General features: G+C 39.4%; 1 protein-coding gene across 3 annotated transcripts; it reads right to left on the reverse strand.

Moving 5' to 3' along the window:
• Nucleotides 1-1,573: 1,573 nt before the first annotated feature.
• nmd3 (NMD3 ribosome export adaptor) lies at nucleotides 1,574-18,420 on the reverse strand. Of its 3 annotated transcripts, none has more exons than XM_077197322.1 (16): nucleotides 18,285-18,420; nucleotides 18,025-18,070; nucleotides 17,703-17,837; nucleotides 16,692-16,788; nucleotides 16,532-16,612; nucleotides 16,326-16,454; nucleotides 12,488-12,578; nucleotides 12,337-12,415; nucleotides 9,841-9,937; nucleotides 7,973-8,090; nucleotides 7,426-7,571; nucleotides 7,131-7,243; nucleotides 6,972-7,044; nucleotides 3,411-3,517; nucleotides 1,902-1,972; nucleotides 1,574-1,822 (listed from the first exon to the last, which is right to left on the reverse strand). In XM_077197322.1, exons 2-16 carry the CDS (start codon nucleotides 18,066-18,068, stop codon nucleotides 1,686-1,688), a joined length of 1,518 nt encoding a protein of 505 aa, XP_077053437.1. In that variant the 5' UTR covers nucleotides 18,069-18,070; nucleotides 18,285-18,420; the 3' UTR covers nucleotides 1,574-1,685. The 3 variants fall into 3 exon arrangements, with proteins under 3 accessions (XP_077053437.1, XP_077053438.1, XP_077053440.1); XM_077197323.1 differs by having other exon boundaries at nucleotides 18,025-18,136; nucleotides 18,285-18,386; XM_077197325.1 differs by lacking the exon at nucleotides 18,285-18,420 and having other exon boundaries at nucleotides 18,025-18,157.
• Nucleotides 18,421-19,438: the final 1,018 nt, after the last annotated feature.

The following is a 19,438-nucleotide window of genomic DNA, read 5'->3' on the forward strand; positions in this document are numbered from 1 at the left end:
CCCGATTAATTTATTTATCATTCATGTAAACACCGTGTTCACATTCATCAATCGTAGCTATTGATTTCATTCCGATTGTGTCCATGTAAACGTAGCTACTGACAGCGGCAAAAGCGACGCATGCTCTTTTCACTTGTAAAACTCAAGGGTGTATGGGTAATGTAGTCTCTGCTCTCGGTGGGACGAATTAGGAAGCGTGCATTGTGAAGGGCGCTCTGAAAAGCGACAGCAAAGCCAAAGGATTAAAACAGATGTGCAAATGAGCATACCGGTACGCTAAAAGCACGTTCTGGGCGCACGGAGAGGTGGCGGTACGCTCAAGAGCTATATTTGGAAGTGGCGGTACTGAGTACCGGCGCGTACCGGCCCACTTAAAGCACTGCATTTATGTCAAATTTCCCTGAATCATGTATATTATGTAGACTAATATGTGATGTTATGTCTTTACAGCTAATTATGAAAAGAAGAAAGGGGCCCAACACACAGCCAGGTCTAGCCAGACAGCACCTCCTGGACAAGTAAAGTGATCTACCATCTCCTCATTTGATCCAAAATGGACATATTTTTTTCTTTATGTCACAGCAGAATCCAGCAGAGCTGCAACTGCAAGAGAAATAATAAGATATATACCAGAAATGACTGAAGAGAAGGCAAACAATAAAGTGAAGCTACTTGTTGAAAAAACTTTAACAAAATACAGAAAGCTAACTAATGAGCAAGAATTCAGTCAGTGGTGAAAAATAAATGTAGCGAAGTTGAATAATAATTTAACTTATACTTGAGTAGAATAAAAATTAATACCAAAATTTAATTATACTCTAGATTTTACTTTTCTTTTTTTTTTTACTTTCTTCTCAAGTACTGTAACGAAAGAATTTGTAATTAGTTACTTTCCACCCCTATCGTCTTGTTTACTAGAGGGAGAGCAAGGTGGAAAGTAACTGAATAATGTGAATAATGTAACAAAATATAAATTAAATTGGTTTAGAGAGACAGTTGTTTCCAAGGCCATTGGTATTAATGGACCAGGCACACGGGACATTAGTGGTAACTGCCACAATTATACTGTGCAATTCCTTCTGTATTGGGTTATCAAAATGATCAGCAAATTGCAAGTATTTATTACAATCTTGTGTGCTTAAGTCGGTCACTGTGTACTGCATTCAACCAACTGTATAATCATTAATTAATTTTCTGTGTTTTTCACAGCATAAAGTCATTAGGTTTTGAGGTAACACCTTACAATAAGGTTCATTAGTTAACTACATTAGTTACAATGAACGGCACTTCTACAGCATTTATTCATCTTTGTTAAATGAATTCAAATCTATTCAAATCTTGTTAACATTAGTTTATGCACTGTGAACTAACACGAACAGCTTTATTTTTATAAACTAACTTTAACAAATACAGTAACAAATGTATTGCTCATGTTAGTTAATACATGAACTAATGTTAACTAATGAACCTCATGAAGTGTTACCAGTTTTTAATGACAAAGTAAACAGTATTTTAGTGTTTGGGTCAACCATCCCTCCTATTTTTCAACCACCTGTCATACAGACACAGCCACTGGGTTAAGATATTTTATTCACTAAGGAAATGCCATTCTCTTGAAGACACAGTCAAGACACTGAGAATTCATCCTTCACACGTGTCTGATGTGTGTGTGCTAGTTCGTGAGTTCATGAGTCCGTCATCATATCGGCCCCCTCTCCACCGGTGGCGTCACTCAGGCTCAGCTCCTCCAACATCTCGGCCAGAGAGATCCTGGGAGCGCCGTCATCCTCCGTGTCGCTTTCCACAGGGATCTTTGAAGCATCTGTACAGGGAACAAGACTAATATGAGTACAGTGAGAACATTAACTCAAGAGATACGCCAGGGCTGACGGGTTCATCACCTCTGAAGATGTTGACGTTCTTCCTCAGGACCTCATCTTCCTCCAGGTCCTCCAGGAATTCATTGTATTGTCTATGAGAAACAGTCATAATCAGACAGGCAACAAAAGTTGATTTGGAAAGAATGATTGATTTCCATTCTGAAACAAACATGACGTTTCAATTATATTGGAGTTTTGTTATGGCTCAAATGTATATCTATACACTTGATCATTTCAACAACACGGGAAAAACCAATTTGCTATTGAACAGACTCCTTTATTTCTACTGAATTATATAAAATGTTTAATTAAGGCGAGACACGGCAGGCAAAAACATCGTTGTTTTTTTTCACTGGTCAATTTTGAGATTTTGGGATATTTGTCTTCAATAACATGTCTTCTTTCAGACTTGTGGTGAAAAAAAGTCCGAAATACACATTTAGGTCTTTATTTTACTACACTTTGTCTGTTTGCGTCTGTGGATTTCTCATAAATTCATCAAAAGTTGTCGTTATAAATCATCCCTCTGCTCCGCGATCAGCACCCTATCATCACGCACACCGTTAGAAAGCTCTCTCTCTCCTGAACAATGCTGTCGGATCCAAATATGGTCATTTCCTTTTTATCAGCAACCAATCGCGAAAGTAAAAGGGGGGATTTTACTCTAAATGCGCAATCTCATTGGCTGATGCTAAATCTTTAAAGCCCGTTTTCTCAAAATGACTGTTCTCTCTCACTCCAAGTCCAAAATCTCCACTTCAGTAGCACCTATATACACCAAACTTTCCATTCTTGTACCTAGTTATATTATGAAGACATTTACAGAGGGATTGTAAATATATTATTCCTAGCCTGATTTATATAACATTTTATTCCAAAAAACATGTCGAAAATCATTTTTTTAAGGCTTTTGGCAGTATATTCTGATTTACAGGATAACAAAAGTAGATATCCATAAATCCCTCTGTAATTTTTTCCCCATCTAATATGTGAACACAATGAATTTTTAATTTTGAACCTGGCTTTATTCAATACTCAGATTTTTTTTTAAAATATATGCAAATTAGTGCATATTTAATTAGATAATGTCTCATTTGCATATTTAAACAAGAAATTACAGAAAACTTGTAATACATTTTTTTCTCATCTTAATGTAGGCAATCAACTGGCAAAGTTTCATGGTGATATCTGATAGTTAAAAAAAATACCCTATTCATCTGTAGTGTCTCGCCTTAAGGCTACATGCCAGTAAATAATTAAGTAAACTAAATTAATTAAAGGAAAAATAAAGTAACAGAAGAAAGAGTGCTTCCCGTTTGTCAGTATCTTAAACTTATCGAAGTAATCAAGACAAGTGATTTTCTCCATTTCTTGTCAATACTGCAGATTAATATTTAGGCAACACTTTACAATAAGGTGTCATTTGTTGGCTTAAGTTAATGCATGAACTAACGGTGAACGCTCTTAACCTGATTATGCGTGTGGTCATGTAAATGTGTAAACGGCCGACAGGAGTGTGTTGTGCCTGACCTCTCGTCGTCGGTGTCCGCCGCGTCTCTCTCGCGCTCCAGCTCCCTCAGTTTCCACACTCGGTTCCTCGCTCTCCTCATGCGGTCGTAGCTCTTCTTGATCAGCACCTGAACACCAGCAGCACATGATCAGCTCACGGGTAACGTGTTCCTGCCGCTCGAACAGCACAGCGTGGCTCAGGACACAAGAGTTCATGGAGATCTTCAATGCAACTCACTTCGGGTAAAAGCATGATAAACTGACTGAAAACGTACGGTATGTTCAGATTTCAAGTGCGATGTTTTTTTGAATATTTTACGGCACAGTGGAGGTTTCACTTCTGCTCACCAGGGCTGCACTCATTTGATCAAAAATACAGTAAAAACTGTGAAATATTATTACAGTGTAAATCATCTGTTTTCTATGTGAATATACAGTAAAGTGTAATTTATTCCTGTGATCAAAGCTGAATTTTCAGCATCATTACTCCAGTCTTCAGTGTCACATGATCCTTCAGAAATCACTATAATATGATGATTTGATGATCAAGAAACATTTATGATTATTATCAGTGTTGAATACAGTTGTGCTGCTTCTTACTTCTGTGGAAACCATCATTCATTTAATTTTTCAGGATTCTTTTATGTTCAATAGAACAGCATTTATTTGAAATAGAATATTTTGTACTAACATTATAAATGTCTTTACTGTCACGTTTGATACTGTAACGAACTCTAAGGAAAGTGTAAAGAAGGTAAACACTTCAGAGTTTTATTCTATTAGTTTCCTCTGTTAATATTATCGCAAGCAAGCAAGCAACTTTATTTATATAGCACATTTTTTAAACAACAGACGTTGCCCCAAAGTGCTTTACAGAATAATAACATGAAAGTCATACAACAAAACAGACATACTTTATTCAAAAGCTAAAGAAAATAAATACGTTTTTAAATAAGACTTAAAAGTTGTAATCGATGGAGCTGACCTCACATGGAATGGGAGACTATTATCTATTGACTATACCTGAGAACTCTAAAAGGAGAGTAAGGAACTATAAGATCACTGATGTACTGGGGGGCAAGGCCTGACAATGCCTTGTAAACAAACAAGAGAATTTTAAAATCAATCCTAAATTTGACCGGTAGCCAATGTAGGGATTGCAGTACCGGAGTAATATGTTCTCTCTTTCGAAACCCCGTTAAAAGCCTTGCCGCTGCATTCTGCACTCACTGTAGGCGGACAAGAAGAGTCGGGGGGAAACCGATATATAAAGAATTGCAGTAGTCAAGCTTAGATGTAATAAAAGAATGAACTACAATTTCTAAATCCTCACTAGATAAAAAATGATTTACTTTAGCAATTGATCTCAGGTTAAAAAAGCTTCCTTTGACAACAGCACCAATCTGTTTCTTAAAGTTAAGTGATGAGTCCATGATTACCCCTAAACTCTTTACATGATTCTCAGTCTTTAGGGATAAAGAACCCAAATGATCAGGAAAGCAAGATGAGAGGGGAGAGCCTACAATCAAAACCTCAGTTTTACTCTCATTTAATTGGAGAAAGCTGCTAGATAGCCAGAGTTTAATGTCACTGTAACATTCCTGTGCTTTGTCCAACGAACAGGTTTTATCTAGCCTCACAGGAAAGTAAAATTGGAGATCATCTGCATAGCAATGATATGAAATGCTATACTTTCGAAAAACACTGCTTACAGGAAGCATGTAGAGCGAAAACAGCAACGGTCCCAAAATCGACCCCTGAGGGACACCACAAACTAAAGGGGCCAATGTGGAAGAAAAGTCTCCCAGATTCACAGCAACTGTACTGACTTTTAAATACGAAGCAAACCACTGAAGAGCTATACCCTGCACACCAACCCAACACTCCAGGCGATTGAGAAGAATTTCATGATCTATTGTATCGAAGGCAGCGCTCAGATCCAATAAAACCAGAACAACATGTGATCCAGAGTCCAGCGATAATAATACATCATTAGTGACCTTGAGCAGTGCCGATTCTGTACTATGACAGGTCCTAAAGCCTGACTGGAATGTATCTAAAATATTATAAGTATTCAGATCTGAATATAACTGTGAATAGACCACTTTCTCTAAAATTTTCGAAATAAAAGGTAATTTAGAAATTGGCCTATAGTTGTGATATACTGTATGATCCAAGTTAGGTTTTTTTAACAAGGGATGAAGAATTGCATGTTTAAAACTATTGGGTACCACTCCGTTCATTAGAGAACTGTTAATTATAGCTGTTAGGCTAGAACTCACAGTAGGAAAAACATCTTTAAAAAGATGAGTAGGTAGAACATCCAGTCTGCAGCTACCTCCGTTCATTTTAGAGACAATATCTGCCAGCTGCGCTGGTGAAACTGGTTCAAAGTTAGAAAAAATATTAGACAGCGCAGGATTAATTAATGAACAGGAATGTACATTCATATTATGGGTCCTTTATTTTGGCGCCTCTTAGTGGAACGTTAATTTCGCATCTAAAGGGGGACGAGTTAGTGAGACGCACACACGGGAGTAAGGAGGAAAAACACTTCGCTCTGAAATCGTATAACGCTCTTAAAGGGATAATTCAGCGCCGAGCTGGAACGGGAACAAGGTATTGTGTGTTTGATTTGTTTAATGTTTATGTGCAGTAATACGCAAGTTAATCTATTCAACTGTGAAGAAGTGTTTAAATGTATTGTTTTCACTTGTGTCGTGTGAAGTCATGCTAACATAAGCTTTTTAGCATTGTTAATACTGACAGGGGTAACGTCACGGAAAGGTTTTTATGAATGGTTATTCGTACGGTCAATATGGCCTAATGTTTATGTTTGTATGAGCTAATTTTGTGCCATTTATCTGTCCTGTAGCTCTTACAGTGTTTCATGAAGAAAAGGTATAAGAAAGGAAAAGTAGATTTGCGTTTCAGAACAAGGCCGAAATAAAGTCTTCTGGAAACATCAGTACGCTTCATCGTCTACCTGGGGTTTTGCTACAGATACATGTAATGCATCCTTGATGAATCAATCTGTTCATTTCTTTCTCTTCATATTCTGAGTTGTGTGTGTGATGAAGAGTCGTGTGTGTGAGATGAAGAGTCGTGTGTGTGTGATGAAGAGTCGTGTGTGTGTGTGATGAAGAGTCGTGTGTGTGTGATGAAGAGTCGTGTGTGTGTGTGTGATGAAGAGTCGTGCGTGTGTGTGATGAAGAGTCGTGCGTGTGTGTGATGAAGCGTCGTGCGTGTGTGTGAAGCGTCGTGTGTGTGTGTGTGTGTGTGATGAAGAGTCGTGCATGTGTGTGATGAAGAGTCGTGCGTGTGTGTGATGAAGCGTCGTGATGAAGAGTCGTGCGTGTGTGTGATGAAGAGTCGTGCGTGTGTGATGAAGAGTCGTGCGTGTGTGTGATGAAGAGTCGTGCGTGTGTGTGATGAAGAGTCGTGCGTGTGTGTGATGAAGAGTCGTGCGTGTGTGTGATGAAGCGTCGTGATGAAGAGTCGTGCGTGTGTGTGATGAAGCGTCGTGTGTGTGTGTGTGTGTGTGTGTGTGTGTGTGATGAAGAGTTGTGATGACGGTCTTACCACATCAGGAACATGGTGAGGGTTCATTTTGTTGAGGTACTCATCGTTGATATTGGCATTGGCAAAATCAAAGCTGAGGTATAAAAACAAAAGCGTGTTACAATCAGTGTATGGGATGTGTTGTGTGTGAAATCAGTGACGTGCAGCATGTAAACGGACCCCATGACCAGGTCTCCGATGTTCAGAAGGTGACCCAGGAAAGTCCTGCAGTGATACTGTTGACCCGAGTCCATCTCTGACGTCTTCTGGACCCAGACCTCAGCCAGCGTGTGCTGCAAACACACACGCACACACACTTTTGATTCTATTTACTAACCCAAGTCCTCAACATCAAGCGTTTTTATATATTCACTTCAGTAGTACAGCTTGCTGTAAGCTGACGGATAGCAGCTCACGGCACCTTGTTAACGTGTGTGTGTAGGAGCTTTAACTGAGATCATCTCCACAATCGTACCTTATTGGAGGTGAGGCCAGCGCCAGCTCCGAGCCTCTGGTCTCTGATGATGTCGATGTCCATGATGAGGAACTCCTCTAGCTGACGAGGACTACACAGGCTGTTGAACGGGTGACGCCAGTACGTGCCTCCGTCCACCTCAGCAACTGAAACACCACATCACACACACATATATATAAACACAGCGTGTGTTACGCTATCCTCAACAGAACTGGCCATTATGCGTGACAGTTTGATTAGAACCATATTTCTGATCATATATCCATGAACATTGCATTTGGTCTGTATTAGATCTGCTGCTGCAGAGCAAGTTCACATACTTGGATATGTGTTTATTACAAACTGTATATTCTCTCTCTTACACTAACCCAACCCATCACACAAAACTTTCTGCAGTTTTACATTATTATATTTGGTAAGTATTTGGCTTATTTGTTAAATACAACACTATTATTAGCAGCATCTGTCCTTCCAGAACCCCATCGGGAGCCCTGCTGGGTCAGCACTACGAGATGAGATGTGGTGTTGTGTTCGGGCAGTGACTCACCCTGCAGGGTGTTGGGGTCCATCAGGTGTATGGAGCTGGAGACCCGGACACACACACACACCTGACCCATGTTACCCAGACTCTGGGCGAGCCGTGGAGACAGACACACCACACTGTCCTGCAGTCACACACACGACACATACGGGACTCAAGTTATGCACAACATGTGAAATCTGCCAGTGTGTGTGTGTGTGTGTGTGTGTGTGTGTGTGTGTGTGAGCAGAGCTACAGGACAGAATAAGCTGAAATACTCATTCTAATAGCTATACTAGGGCTGTGAAACGATTAATCGCAATATAAAATGTTTGTTTGCATAATGTGTGTGTACTGTGTGTTTTTAATTTGTATATATAAATACACACACACATGCATGTACATATTTAAGAAAAAATATATATTTGACCTACAAATAATATTTATATATAAAATATTTAATATATACAAATACACATATACACAGTAAATACATGCAAATATTTCTTATATATATATATGCATGTGTGTGTATTTACAGTATCTCACAAAAGTGAGTACACCCCTCACATTTCAGCAAACATTTTAGCATCTTCTCAAGGGACAACACTATAGAAATGTGGAGACCTGGATATATTTGAGAGTAGTCAATGTGCTGTGTATAGCAGAATATATTTACTGTCCTCTGAAAATAACTCAACATACAGCCATTACTTTCAAAAGTGTGGCTTGCATTCACACAGAAGGCTCTCCCACATTTTTTCAGGAATTAAGGTCCAGTTTGAAATTACTGGATGCACATTTTCCTAAAATAAGCAGACAGAAACTCATAAATACCGATATGAACTGTAAGCAACCCATGAACTTCCTCAAAAAGAAACTCACAGATATTCTATGGTTAAATTATGGAGGGTGTCTAAAAACTGGTAGCTGTACGTTCACACCGCTGCCGACTTGAGCGTCAAAGAAGCTCTGGCCGCTCTGTCAAGGACGCTTGTCAAAAAGCACGGGGAAGCTCGTTGACGCTTTGGACGCTCTGACGTAGCAGGGAGAAGAGAAGTGTCACAACATGAAATGTAATAAACAGAAAAAACAAGCAATACATTGAAGAAACCTTTTATAATGACAGCATTTTTATAACCGTTTTGGTCACATTTGGTGGAGGAAAAAATAATAATTAGCTATTATTATTATTATTTGCATTAGGCTATTATTTGCATTAGTGCAATTGGTCAAATTGTTGTCACCGTGAGCAAATGAATTGCATTCCCGCTTAAAACGAGCGTTCGTAAATATTTCAAATAAAAGTTGCGCTCATCCTCAAATGTCTCACTGGATCATTATGGAAAATCAAGAAGTTGTTGTGTTTGGTACTGCTATTTTATCCCATGCCTCGTTCTTTTGTAACTGGTCCCTGTAAGCAAACAACGTCATATCATATATGATAGGAAACCCAGCAACAGCGATTATCAGCTTCTCCTCCATTTTATCTGAACTAATGTTTTGGTAGGAACGAAAGTTCACATCATATGTTTCTCCGGAATCAGCCAGAGTGAAGGACGTCTTTATTCTGATTGGTTTCTGGCGTTTTGCCGCTGCTTGCCGCTGAACCATAGCTCATTACCATAAAGTTGAGCTTCTTTCAACTTTCTGATTGACGGTAAAAACGGCCAAAACGCGACGCCGAGGGATTTGACGCTCCTTGCAGCTGATAGAAGCCAGCTTCCATTGAAAATGAATGACTTCCGGCCACTTTGGAAGCTCAAGTCGGCGGCGGTGTGAACGTACAGTAAAGTATAAAACTGAAGTGCAATATGTCTGTGTAGACAACAGTGATTCCCAGAATCCGTTCCCATCGCTGCGACTCATTAAAGCAGCAGTTGTGTGAATCTCACCTTACACACAGGAACGATCTCCACTGAGAAGGTGCTTTTGTAGTTGTAGGTATTGGAGTGAACATCATGCGAGATCAACCGCTGAGACGCCTTCGCCCTGCAGGAACAGCATTCACCATCAGCACATCTTACAACCTCACAGATACAAGCCATCAGCGCTCTCGACTCCCATAATGCTGCACTTCTATCCTGACACACTGAACCTTAGATTTTCAGTATCAACCACTCATTTGGAATTTAAATCCTTGTGAATTTAAAGGAGTAGTTCACTTCAGAATTAAAATTTCCTGATAATTTACTCTCCTCCACGTCATCCAAGATGTTCATGTCTAGAGATGCTCCGATCAGCATTTTTGGGGCCGATCACCGATTACCAATCACCAAAATCATGATCTGCCGATTGTCGATCACAGAATGGCAGGGGAATGGGAATCTTTTATCTATAATCTAGCAGAGTTTGCACCATTTGTCAAAATGTGTTTATTTAATTGTATTTATAAAATGAGATGAGTCTTAAGGCTACTGAAGGCCAGCTTTCCCAAATAAGGCAGAGTAACATTAAATTATTCCAAACAAAGAGGGGTCAGACAGACCAACACACATCAGATCAGCCTAATGGGAGGGGATCAAGTTACACTTAGGCATATTTGGAAATTGTAGCCTCTTAATACACCCACTACATTTACTAAATGGCAACAAAATGTACAACTTGTTACACCAAAACTGGCTACTGATAAAAGGACAAAACAATGGCAAGTTTTTTTCTGTTATTAATATGAACGTCTGATGAAGTTACTTCATTAAAGGACATATTTAATGAGATTATGCCTGAAAAGGTTTTGGATTTTTTATCATATGTTCATTTAAAAATATATATTGTATAAAATTACTTCTTGTTTTGTTTTGTTTCATTGTATTTATATGATATTTGTATTTTTAGAATTGAATTTTTGCCAGGAAAATAAATTTGAATGCTGACATGGCATTAAATAAAATAATCTGTGTCTTATGTAGTTGAGGAACCAACTACGTCAGATCAAAAATAAAAAAATACCACCACCACTTTTGAAACATCTCGTGGCACGAATGTACCAATACAAATAAATAAAAACATCTCCAGTTAACTCAGAGCATTCATTTTGTTCATTTGTTAAATAAGAGGCGATCTAGCGCTGAAATGTTTTTTTTTTTTATCAAGTGGTCAAAGTGCTCGTTGCCGCAGCGATCAGTGGCGCAGATCCCGCGTTCTGTTGTGGCTCGCGCGGTGCACGGTCTTCACTCGGACGCGCGCTTCAATCCGTTGGGAGACTCCCTATTCGTTCCGGTGAAGGAGAACTCATGATGCCACTGCCAAGCTCCACTCGGCTGTTGTGTGCCCGTGCCCACGCATGCAGGTGGGAAAAAGTCGCGCCAGTTATTTACGTCACGTGATCGGCGCTTTTGGGGTTTGCCGATCAATCTATTTTTAGCCAATATCGGCCGATCATGATCGGCGTCCGACCAATCGGAGCATCCCTATTCATGTCTTTCTTTCTTCAGTGGAAAAGAAATGAAGGTTTATGAGGAAAACACTCCAGGATTTTCTCCATATAGTGACTTCAATGGAGTCCAACGTGTCGAAGGTCCAGATGTGAGTTTCAGTGCAGCTTCAAAGTCTCGACACGATCCAGCCGAGGAATAAGAGTCTGATCTAGTGAAACCAGCAGACATTTATAACAAAATAAACACTTGTGCCACACATTACGTAATCATGTTGAAAGCTCACGCGTGTTTCGTTTGAAAAAAAATGTAGAGTGAAAAACTCCTCATTTTCTCCTCCAACTTCAAAATCTTCCGTCATCGTTATTTTACTTTTTATTCGTAAATGGGGTTTGATTTAGTTTTTGCACTTTTGCCTTGTAAACACTAGATCATACTTCCGCCTGTCACGCGTCACCTTTCAGTGTGATTGCGTAATGTGTGGCTCATCACAGCTCGTGCAAGACCAGCATTCCTGGTTAAAGAGTGTATAAATGGTTTTTTTATTTATAAAATGTGCGCTGGTTTGTCTAGATCAGACTCTTATTCCTCGGCTGGATCGTGTCGAGACTTTGAAGCTGCACTGAAACTCACATCTGGACCTTCGACCCGTTGGACTCCAAAGAAGTCACTATATGGAGAAAATCCTGGAGTGTTTTCCTCATAAACCTTCATTTCTTTTCCACTGAAGAAAGAAAAACATGAACATATTGGATTAAGTGGAGAAGAGTAAATTATCAGGAAATTTTAATTCTGAAGTGAACTACTGCTTTAAACCGCTAAACTGAAAAAGCATGAGCAAATGCACATGACATCATGTCTATCGTGTATCATGACTCAAATGCTTATGAACAGAAAACAAGCACAACCAGCCCTGATATTTATTGGTTGGATATGCCTGAAGAGTGTGTGTGTGTGTGTGTGTGTGTGTGTGTGTGTGTGTGTGTGTGTGTGTGTGTGTGTGTGTGTGTGTCAGACCTGCAGGGAACGGTGCACTGAAGGAAATCCACCATCTTCTGGCCGTGCTGCTTCGAGCCGTAGTAGAAGTCAATGCCCTCTGAAACATGAAGAAGAGATGAGCACACACCAGTAACCCGTCACACAGCACTGAGGATGATGGGAAACGCACCGTGAATCTCTTTGATGCGCACGGTGTTCTGATGCAGCTTGTGCTTTAAAATCAGCTGCTCCAGGTAGTAGAACGTCTTCTTGTGGACCGTCTGAAGGACAGAAGCATAGAGGTGAACAATTCAATAACGACACACATTAGCATACTGCTCTCTGAATTCAGTTCGGATGTGCTTCTCCTAACTGTGCACACACACCGTGACTTCAGTGGATGTTTGTGTTTTACACAACGCTCTCTCTCTTCATGACACCCTACTTTCCATGTGGAAACATTTAACCTAAACACCATTACTGTGACCAACTTTAATACTAGGGGATGGGCATTTTTCTAAAATAATGTATCCGAAAATTCATGCTCATAAAAATCGAATATTCGTTCATTTAAATGACGTTTAACGAGAAAGAAGTTATTATTTTTGTCACCTTTTCTGAACAAGCTTACGGTTAGGCAATAGACACATTAAGCTCACGATATATCTTGAGGTTTTCTTTTAGTTGAAAACATTAAACAATATGTGTTAACAAAAAATATAAAGAACAAAAGCATTTAAGCTCAGAAAAAAATGCTACTAAAGCAGATTACGACAGTTATCGTACAGAACGTACACTTGAGTAAGCGTGTGATTACTGGCATGACGTTCGATATTCACGTATTTAGGGACCGTCTCTAAAGTTACATGCGACACTGGTATAAACGTTTCTAAGAGTCACTGACGCTTCAGTTTATGGTCAAGTTCGAGATAAGATGTAAGTAGCTAAACTAAACATTTCATATTTGACACTTTTTTTAGGTCATAAATGTTAAACGTATGACAAAAATAATCAGGCAAACTAACGTGATTCATGTAATGTAATTATTAGTTTACTGTCATTGTGAGGTGACAAGAAACATTAATAAAGCTGTTTGCATCATGTTGGGCACAAGATTAATAATGAATGTGTAAATGTTGAGAATTAATATAATACAATGTGTAGCCTTCAGTAAATTAAAAAAGTTCATTTTTCGGAGGGGAAGAGACAGGGCAAAATGAAGAGACTGAGAGAAAAAGAAAGAGTGTTTGAGATGATGGAGCAGGTATCGACAATCTACTGCCACTGACATGGTTTTAAAGCTATTTCTTATCCTTTTCTGGCCTTCAAATGTCTTGAAATGAACACATCAGAGAAATAAAAAAATTCAACCCCCTGACAACCTTAAATTTAGGACCTCTTTGATAATAAAGCCCTGTCTACGGCCCTGTGTTAGGGATAATATCAATAATGAATGTGTATATTGTGAATGATTTTAATAAACTTAGTTAGGCTACCTAGCTTTCCTAGTAGCTTTCAGTAAATTAACCTATCAGTTGACCCTATGTTTACTTTCTTCACTGACATTAGGAAAATAATCAGCTGCATGACATGTTTTTAAAGTTATTGTTATCCAATTTTTTGGAAAATGTAGATCAGAGAAATAAAAAAATTCTCGAACCCCCCTAACTAACCTACCTCACATCCGGGACCTCAGTAATTATAAAACCCTGCCATCTGCATGTTAATGAAACTAGTTAATAGTGAGCATTAGACCCTAAACTAAAGTGTTAACTTTTTTAGTCATACCCTCGTTGGGGGCTGAGCCACAGACTGACTCATGCTCCACACTGGTCACACAAACTCCAGTTCAGTTACAACCAGATGCAGATTTGTATTGATGATTCTAATTTGATTATTTTATATCCAATTGTTGATAATTGTGTTTTTAAAAAGTTTTTGATTCTTTGACTCCTAACCAAATTTCTACATTAAAAATTGTCTTTTTATTTGGGCTAGTAAAATCCATTTCGGGCTACCGAAATCTGAAGAGTGCTTGTCCGAAGGGCCCTGTGTATGGCTATGTTGTTTATGTCAGCAAACAAGTCCAATGCGGTTATGGTAGGATCAAAAAATCCTGAAGTCCAAGTCTACTACTATGGATACGGATGACACATGTCCACCATATGTAGAAGACAAGGAGAGGAGCAGCAACATCAAGACAATGTGTGGCAAATCTCCCTTCACACATTTATGCAACGGTGTTCAAGAGAAGACCAGGGGCCTCATTTATAACCGTTGCGTACGCACAAAACAGGCCCTGAAAGAGGCGTACGCCACTTCCGACGCACAAGTTGTGATTTATAAAAACAAACTTGAAGGGAAAATTTGTGCACCTGCACGCAAACTCTGACCCATGCGTACGAACGTTTTGGAGATGGCGCAGTTGGGCGACACCGATGGTGAGCTGGAGATAAATGTCTTTTTGGTCACTTTTAGACAGAAAATATAAAGAAAATTATACATAGAGAAAGATAATATGAATATAATTTCACTCACCAAGCCTCAATCACATGAAGCAAACATCCATCCCTTCTTAAATGTCCGCGCCAGCGAGCGCGTTGGGCCGTTTAGTGAAACTGACGCATAACATAACGCATCTAGAACCGTAAATCTTCATTATAAGTCCTAATCATATATACGGTTCATGTTCACAATAACAGTTTAAATAAATAAAAGAATGATTTAAACTATGTTTTACTTCTGATATAAACATTTAGATTAAATACGCCATTCTGATTAATGGAGTTAAACACTTAAATTACATGAAATCATTACTGAGAAGTTACAACATTTTTTATATTCAATAAATAGAAATATTTGTTGTGGATGCAATGCTTTCGAACACTTTTCTTCTGGCATGCTGTGTTTTAATGTTTTAACTACAGAGATAATTGCTTATCATGATAATAGCAGATTGTCTGAGAAAATAGTTTTGTGAAAATAATGCACAACAAGGTCTATCTGTTTCCATTAAAAACATAAATCAGTTAAAAATACTCTTTGGCCAGTGGAAAAGATTGAGAACAACTTTCTCTGAAATCTATTTTACACTATTTGATTTATTTATAAATGAGGCCCGAGGAGCACACAGACAGAGAGTGGCACAAATAATGAATTCTCCTGCCCAGGGACCATCAGGTTCCTCATGAGCAACTACATGGCCATTTCCCCCCATAAGAGAGGCATGTCGCTTGGGGACCTGAGCAGATTCTCCAAAGAGAGCAGATTGTGCCAACATATTCATTACAAAAGATGTTTAACTCTCTGCCAGGAAGGTACACACAACATCAGATGATGGATAATCTCGCTAGCCTGTCTCACGTTTGCATCAACGAAACAGACCTTTGACCATCAAGAGGAGGATTGGGCCAAGAGAACCCCATCTGGAAGATCAGCGAAACATCATTCAAAGTATTTAGATCCACCAGAAGTAGTGCCACAACCCAAAGCAAACATCTGAGGATCATTCAGAGGTCACATCAGCCCAGGTATTGTGAGAATCTCAACCATGCCATAAAACCACAGTTGCTTTATTTAATGACACATGCAGAGCTAAATATGGAAATATTCCTAAATATTCCAGTCCGGAATAGAGACGAGACGAACCAACAGATAAAATAAAAACATGATTGTAATAGCCTATATGATTTGTCTGTTGTCTTCAAGCTGTCACATTTACCAGGTTTACTATGGGAATGGAAGCACATGTAGTCTTTTGCATTGCACATGAAAATGTATGCCTCATACCGTGATCAGAGTCAACAGAAGTTGTTTCAAAGACTCGCTGCTGTCTGAAAGTGAGCTACAAAGATTGTGAAAGTCTTTAATGCTGATGTTAGCTGGTTTATGAAATCATCCGGCCCGACAGTGGAAACACGGAAAAAGACAGAGTTTGGACAGTTGGCGGATCTTCTCCCGAACGGCCTATTCTGCAATGTTAGCAATCCGGTCGCATCGGTTTGAGAGTTGATGTAAAGCTCACACACCTTCTGCCTGACTTGCACCACTGCTTTCCAGAAGTCCTTGGCCTCGACTCGATGGCAGTCGTCGCACATCTGATGCAGGATGACGAACTCCACCACGAACACCTGCTGCAGGATGGCCCCGTTCAGGACCTGCGGGACACGCGCACTGAAACACAGCTCTGCTGACACACTCGCATCCGCTCACACACACACACACACTACCGTACCTCTTTCTGGATGCTCAGCTTCAGCTTGATTCGCTTAGAGTGGGGTTCTGTCCACAAGAAGCCGGCATCAATGAGCCTCACCTGGATGGGAATGAAACACAACGTGAACTCGGCATCAACTGCAGCTGCTCCTGACGTGATGAGTGTGTGACTCACCAACCTTGGTCATGGAGGCCTTCAGTTTCTTGAGGCACAGAGACAGAAGTTCCCTGGACTCCAGCGCGCACTGAATCCAGGTGCCCGGCGGCTGCAGGTAACTGCAAACACAACAACACACTACTTACACACACACACACACATACTGTACGTATACACATACAGGGCCTAAAACTAACTTTAGTTATTCAGGCAACAGCAGTATGATTTTTTTCATTGTCCTTTGTTGTTTGATTTAACATTAAAAACACAGACAGTATCAGGAATATTAGGATGCTGTCACTTTAAGAGCGAATGCACTGATCCAATATACTGATACACATGCGTTTACTTTCTCAACTTTAAGTTCACTTAAGACATAACCTACTATGTTTACTGGGATACTCACTATTTTTTGGCAACTTTATGTGAATTTGTCCACTCAAGTGCAAGACGGCGCTCAGTTTAGCATCTGCACGCTGTCTGAGACGCGGATTTTTGGGATCCATTTTAATTGAATTGTGACCCCAAGAATTGATTTGAAACGTGGGATTCCCAAAAATTCCCACCCCTAATATTTACATGTATATATATATATATATATATATATTTCTGATGATGTTTTTTTTTTTAAGTATGTGTAACATTTTGTCTTAACACGTTTAAAAGGAATGTGTGATTTCAGTTGTTGTTGTTGTTTTTTGTAAATTTAGAATAAATGTTAAAACAAAAGTTATAGATTGATCGATCATGATTTGTTCGCAGATATCAGGCACAAACTTGTGTTCACATGCACAGTTCGTGAGCGAGACCCATTAACTGTCATTGACGAGCACATGATCATCGACAGGATGCTTTCGCCTGCTTTTTAATGATCTGAAGGAAAAATTCTGCATTCATTTCCGCCTAATGTCATCCCAAACTGTGGCATTTATCCGTCAGGAGTGTGTGTGTGTGTGTGTGTGTGTGTGTGTGTGTGTGTGTGTGTGTGTGTGTGTGTGTGTCAGCAGTGGAGGACAGCCCGGTGGTGTCGTACCGTTCACACTGCCTGCAGAAGTGGACTGAGACCTGTTTGGGAATGCCTTCGGAGATGTCCACTTGAGTCCTCAGGCAGGACACACACATGTTGGCCGGGTTTGGAGGAATGGGAACACCACATGTACAGCACAGACTGCAGAGAACACAGAGAAATTATACAAACTTCTCAAACAGCCTTGACGTTGGACATTCGCCAATTTAAGGAGCGTCTCTGAAGTTACACACATTTGTATAGGCGTTTCTCAGTTCAACACTATTATAGAGTGTCGATATCACAGCGTTATTCATGAGATGTGAAGAATGACACATGTAATACTCACATATTGCCGTGGCTGCTCGATGGCGGGGCCTGCATGTACTCCATGACTACAATAACAGTGAAATCACTTTAATAGACCAAAACTCTGCTCGGCTCTGCTGTCATACATAAAGCTTAAAATATAGATGACAATATTATCTGTCCTATTACGTCTGAGTCCGTCACTGTACCATGGTGTTAGCACAGTGCTGTTTAGAAGGGTGACTTATCAGTATAACGCTAAACCGCTGACAAGCACACAAACACTAAGTCAATACTCACTGTGTTGGAGAATCAGCGCTAACCAATTAAATAAATTACATCAATATTTCTCCTCGCGAAAATCACATGAACATACACATGTGTCTGCGACTGCTGATGGCGTCACCACACGTGGCCACTCAGAATGACTGGACCCAGAAAGCTGCCCGTCATAGGCCTGAATGTAAATGCGAGTAACACCGAGTAACACTTGCACCGCGTTTTTCTCTTTTTTTTGGGGTGGATGTGGAAAATTTCATTAGAAGGAAAACAAATGTTACAGTTAAATCAAGTGATTTTGATATTTGTATGTATTATTCCAATTAAAGTAATAATAATAATAATAATTTAACTATTGTAAAACTTTTTATTATTTGGGGGGAATTTCATATACACAAGAAGAAACGGTCAGGATCCAAGCCAAATTTTCTTAATTTTCTTTAGGAGACCAATGATTATTGCACCAGTCTGGAGAACATTGTCAATAAAAAAACAAGAAAGACTTAAATTTGTAGTTGGATGATTTAAGATGTAGATTCTGTCAAATATTGTAAATTACTAAAGTCTGTTGGATAATAAAAAAGGGGGAAACTGGAGGTGGCCTATACAACAAAAAAAAAAAACAAACACTGGCACCTGCATTATCATTTTCATCATGTGTCAAAGAACTCGATGAAATGAACACATAGAGCTCGCACACATCAAACCCCAGTAAAGCAGAAACAAAAGCAATTCTCGGGAAATGTAATTAAATCAAGCTTGGACCTTTGAGATAAAGAGATGAAGGGGATGCATTTATACCGAGAAAACATCAATATAAATTAATCTTAGAACGTCAGGATTCAGTAATGACAAGATTTCTAATAGGTTATTTAGGGTTGAAAGGGAACCTAAAGTAAAACAAAAAACATCCAAATGCATTGTTGTACATACATAGACGTCTATACATTGTGGTACGATGAAAGACCTCTGCTTGCAAAGAGATCCAAAATATGATGTTGGAAAATCTTTTGGTTAAGAAACAACCATTAGATGGCAGAAAAGAGTCATGAGCAAAGACCTTTATATTGAAAGGGACTGAAAAAAGGAAACAAGGCCATTGTTACTTTGCATTGACTAGCGCTGTCATGAGAAATACATCCTCAGTGGACTTTCAAACTGATTCTGTGATTATC

The sequence above is a fragment of the Siphateles boraxobius genome, unplaced genomic scaffold, assembly GCF_051911475.1.
Source record: "Siphateles boraxobius isolate OS27281-9 unplaced genomic scaffold, OSU_SipBor_1 39, whole genome shotgun sequence".
Taxonomy (NCBI): domain Eukaryota; kingdom Metazoa; phylum Chordata; class Actinopteri; order Cypriniformes; family Leuciscidae; genus Siphateles; species Siphateles boraxobius.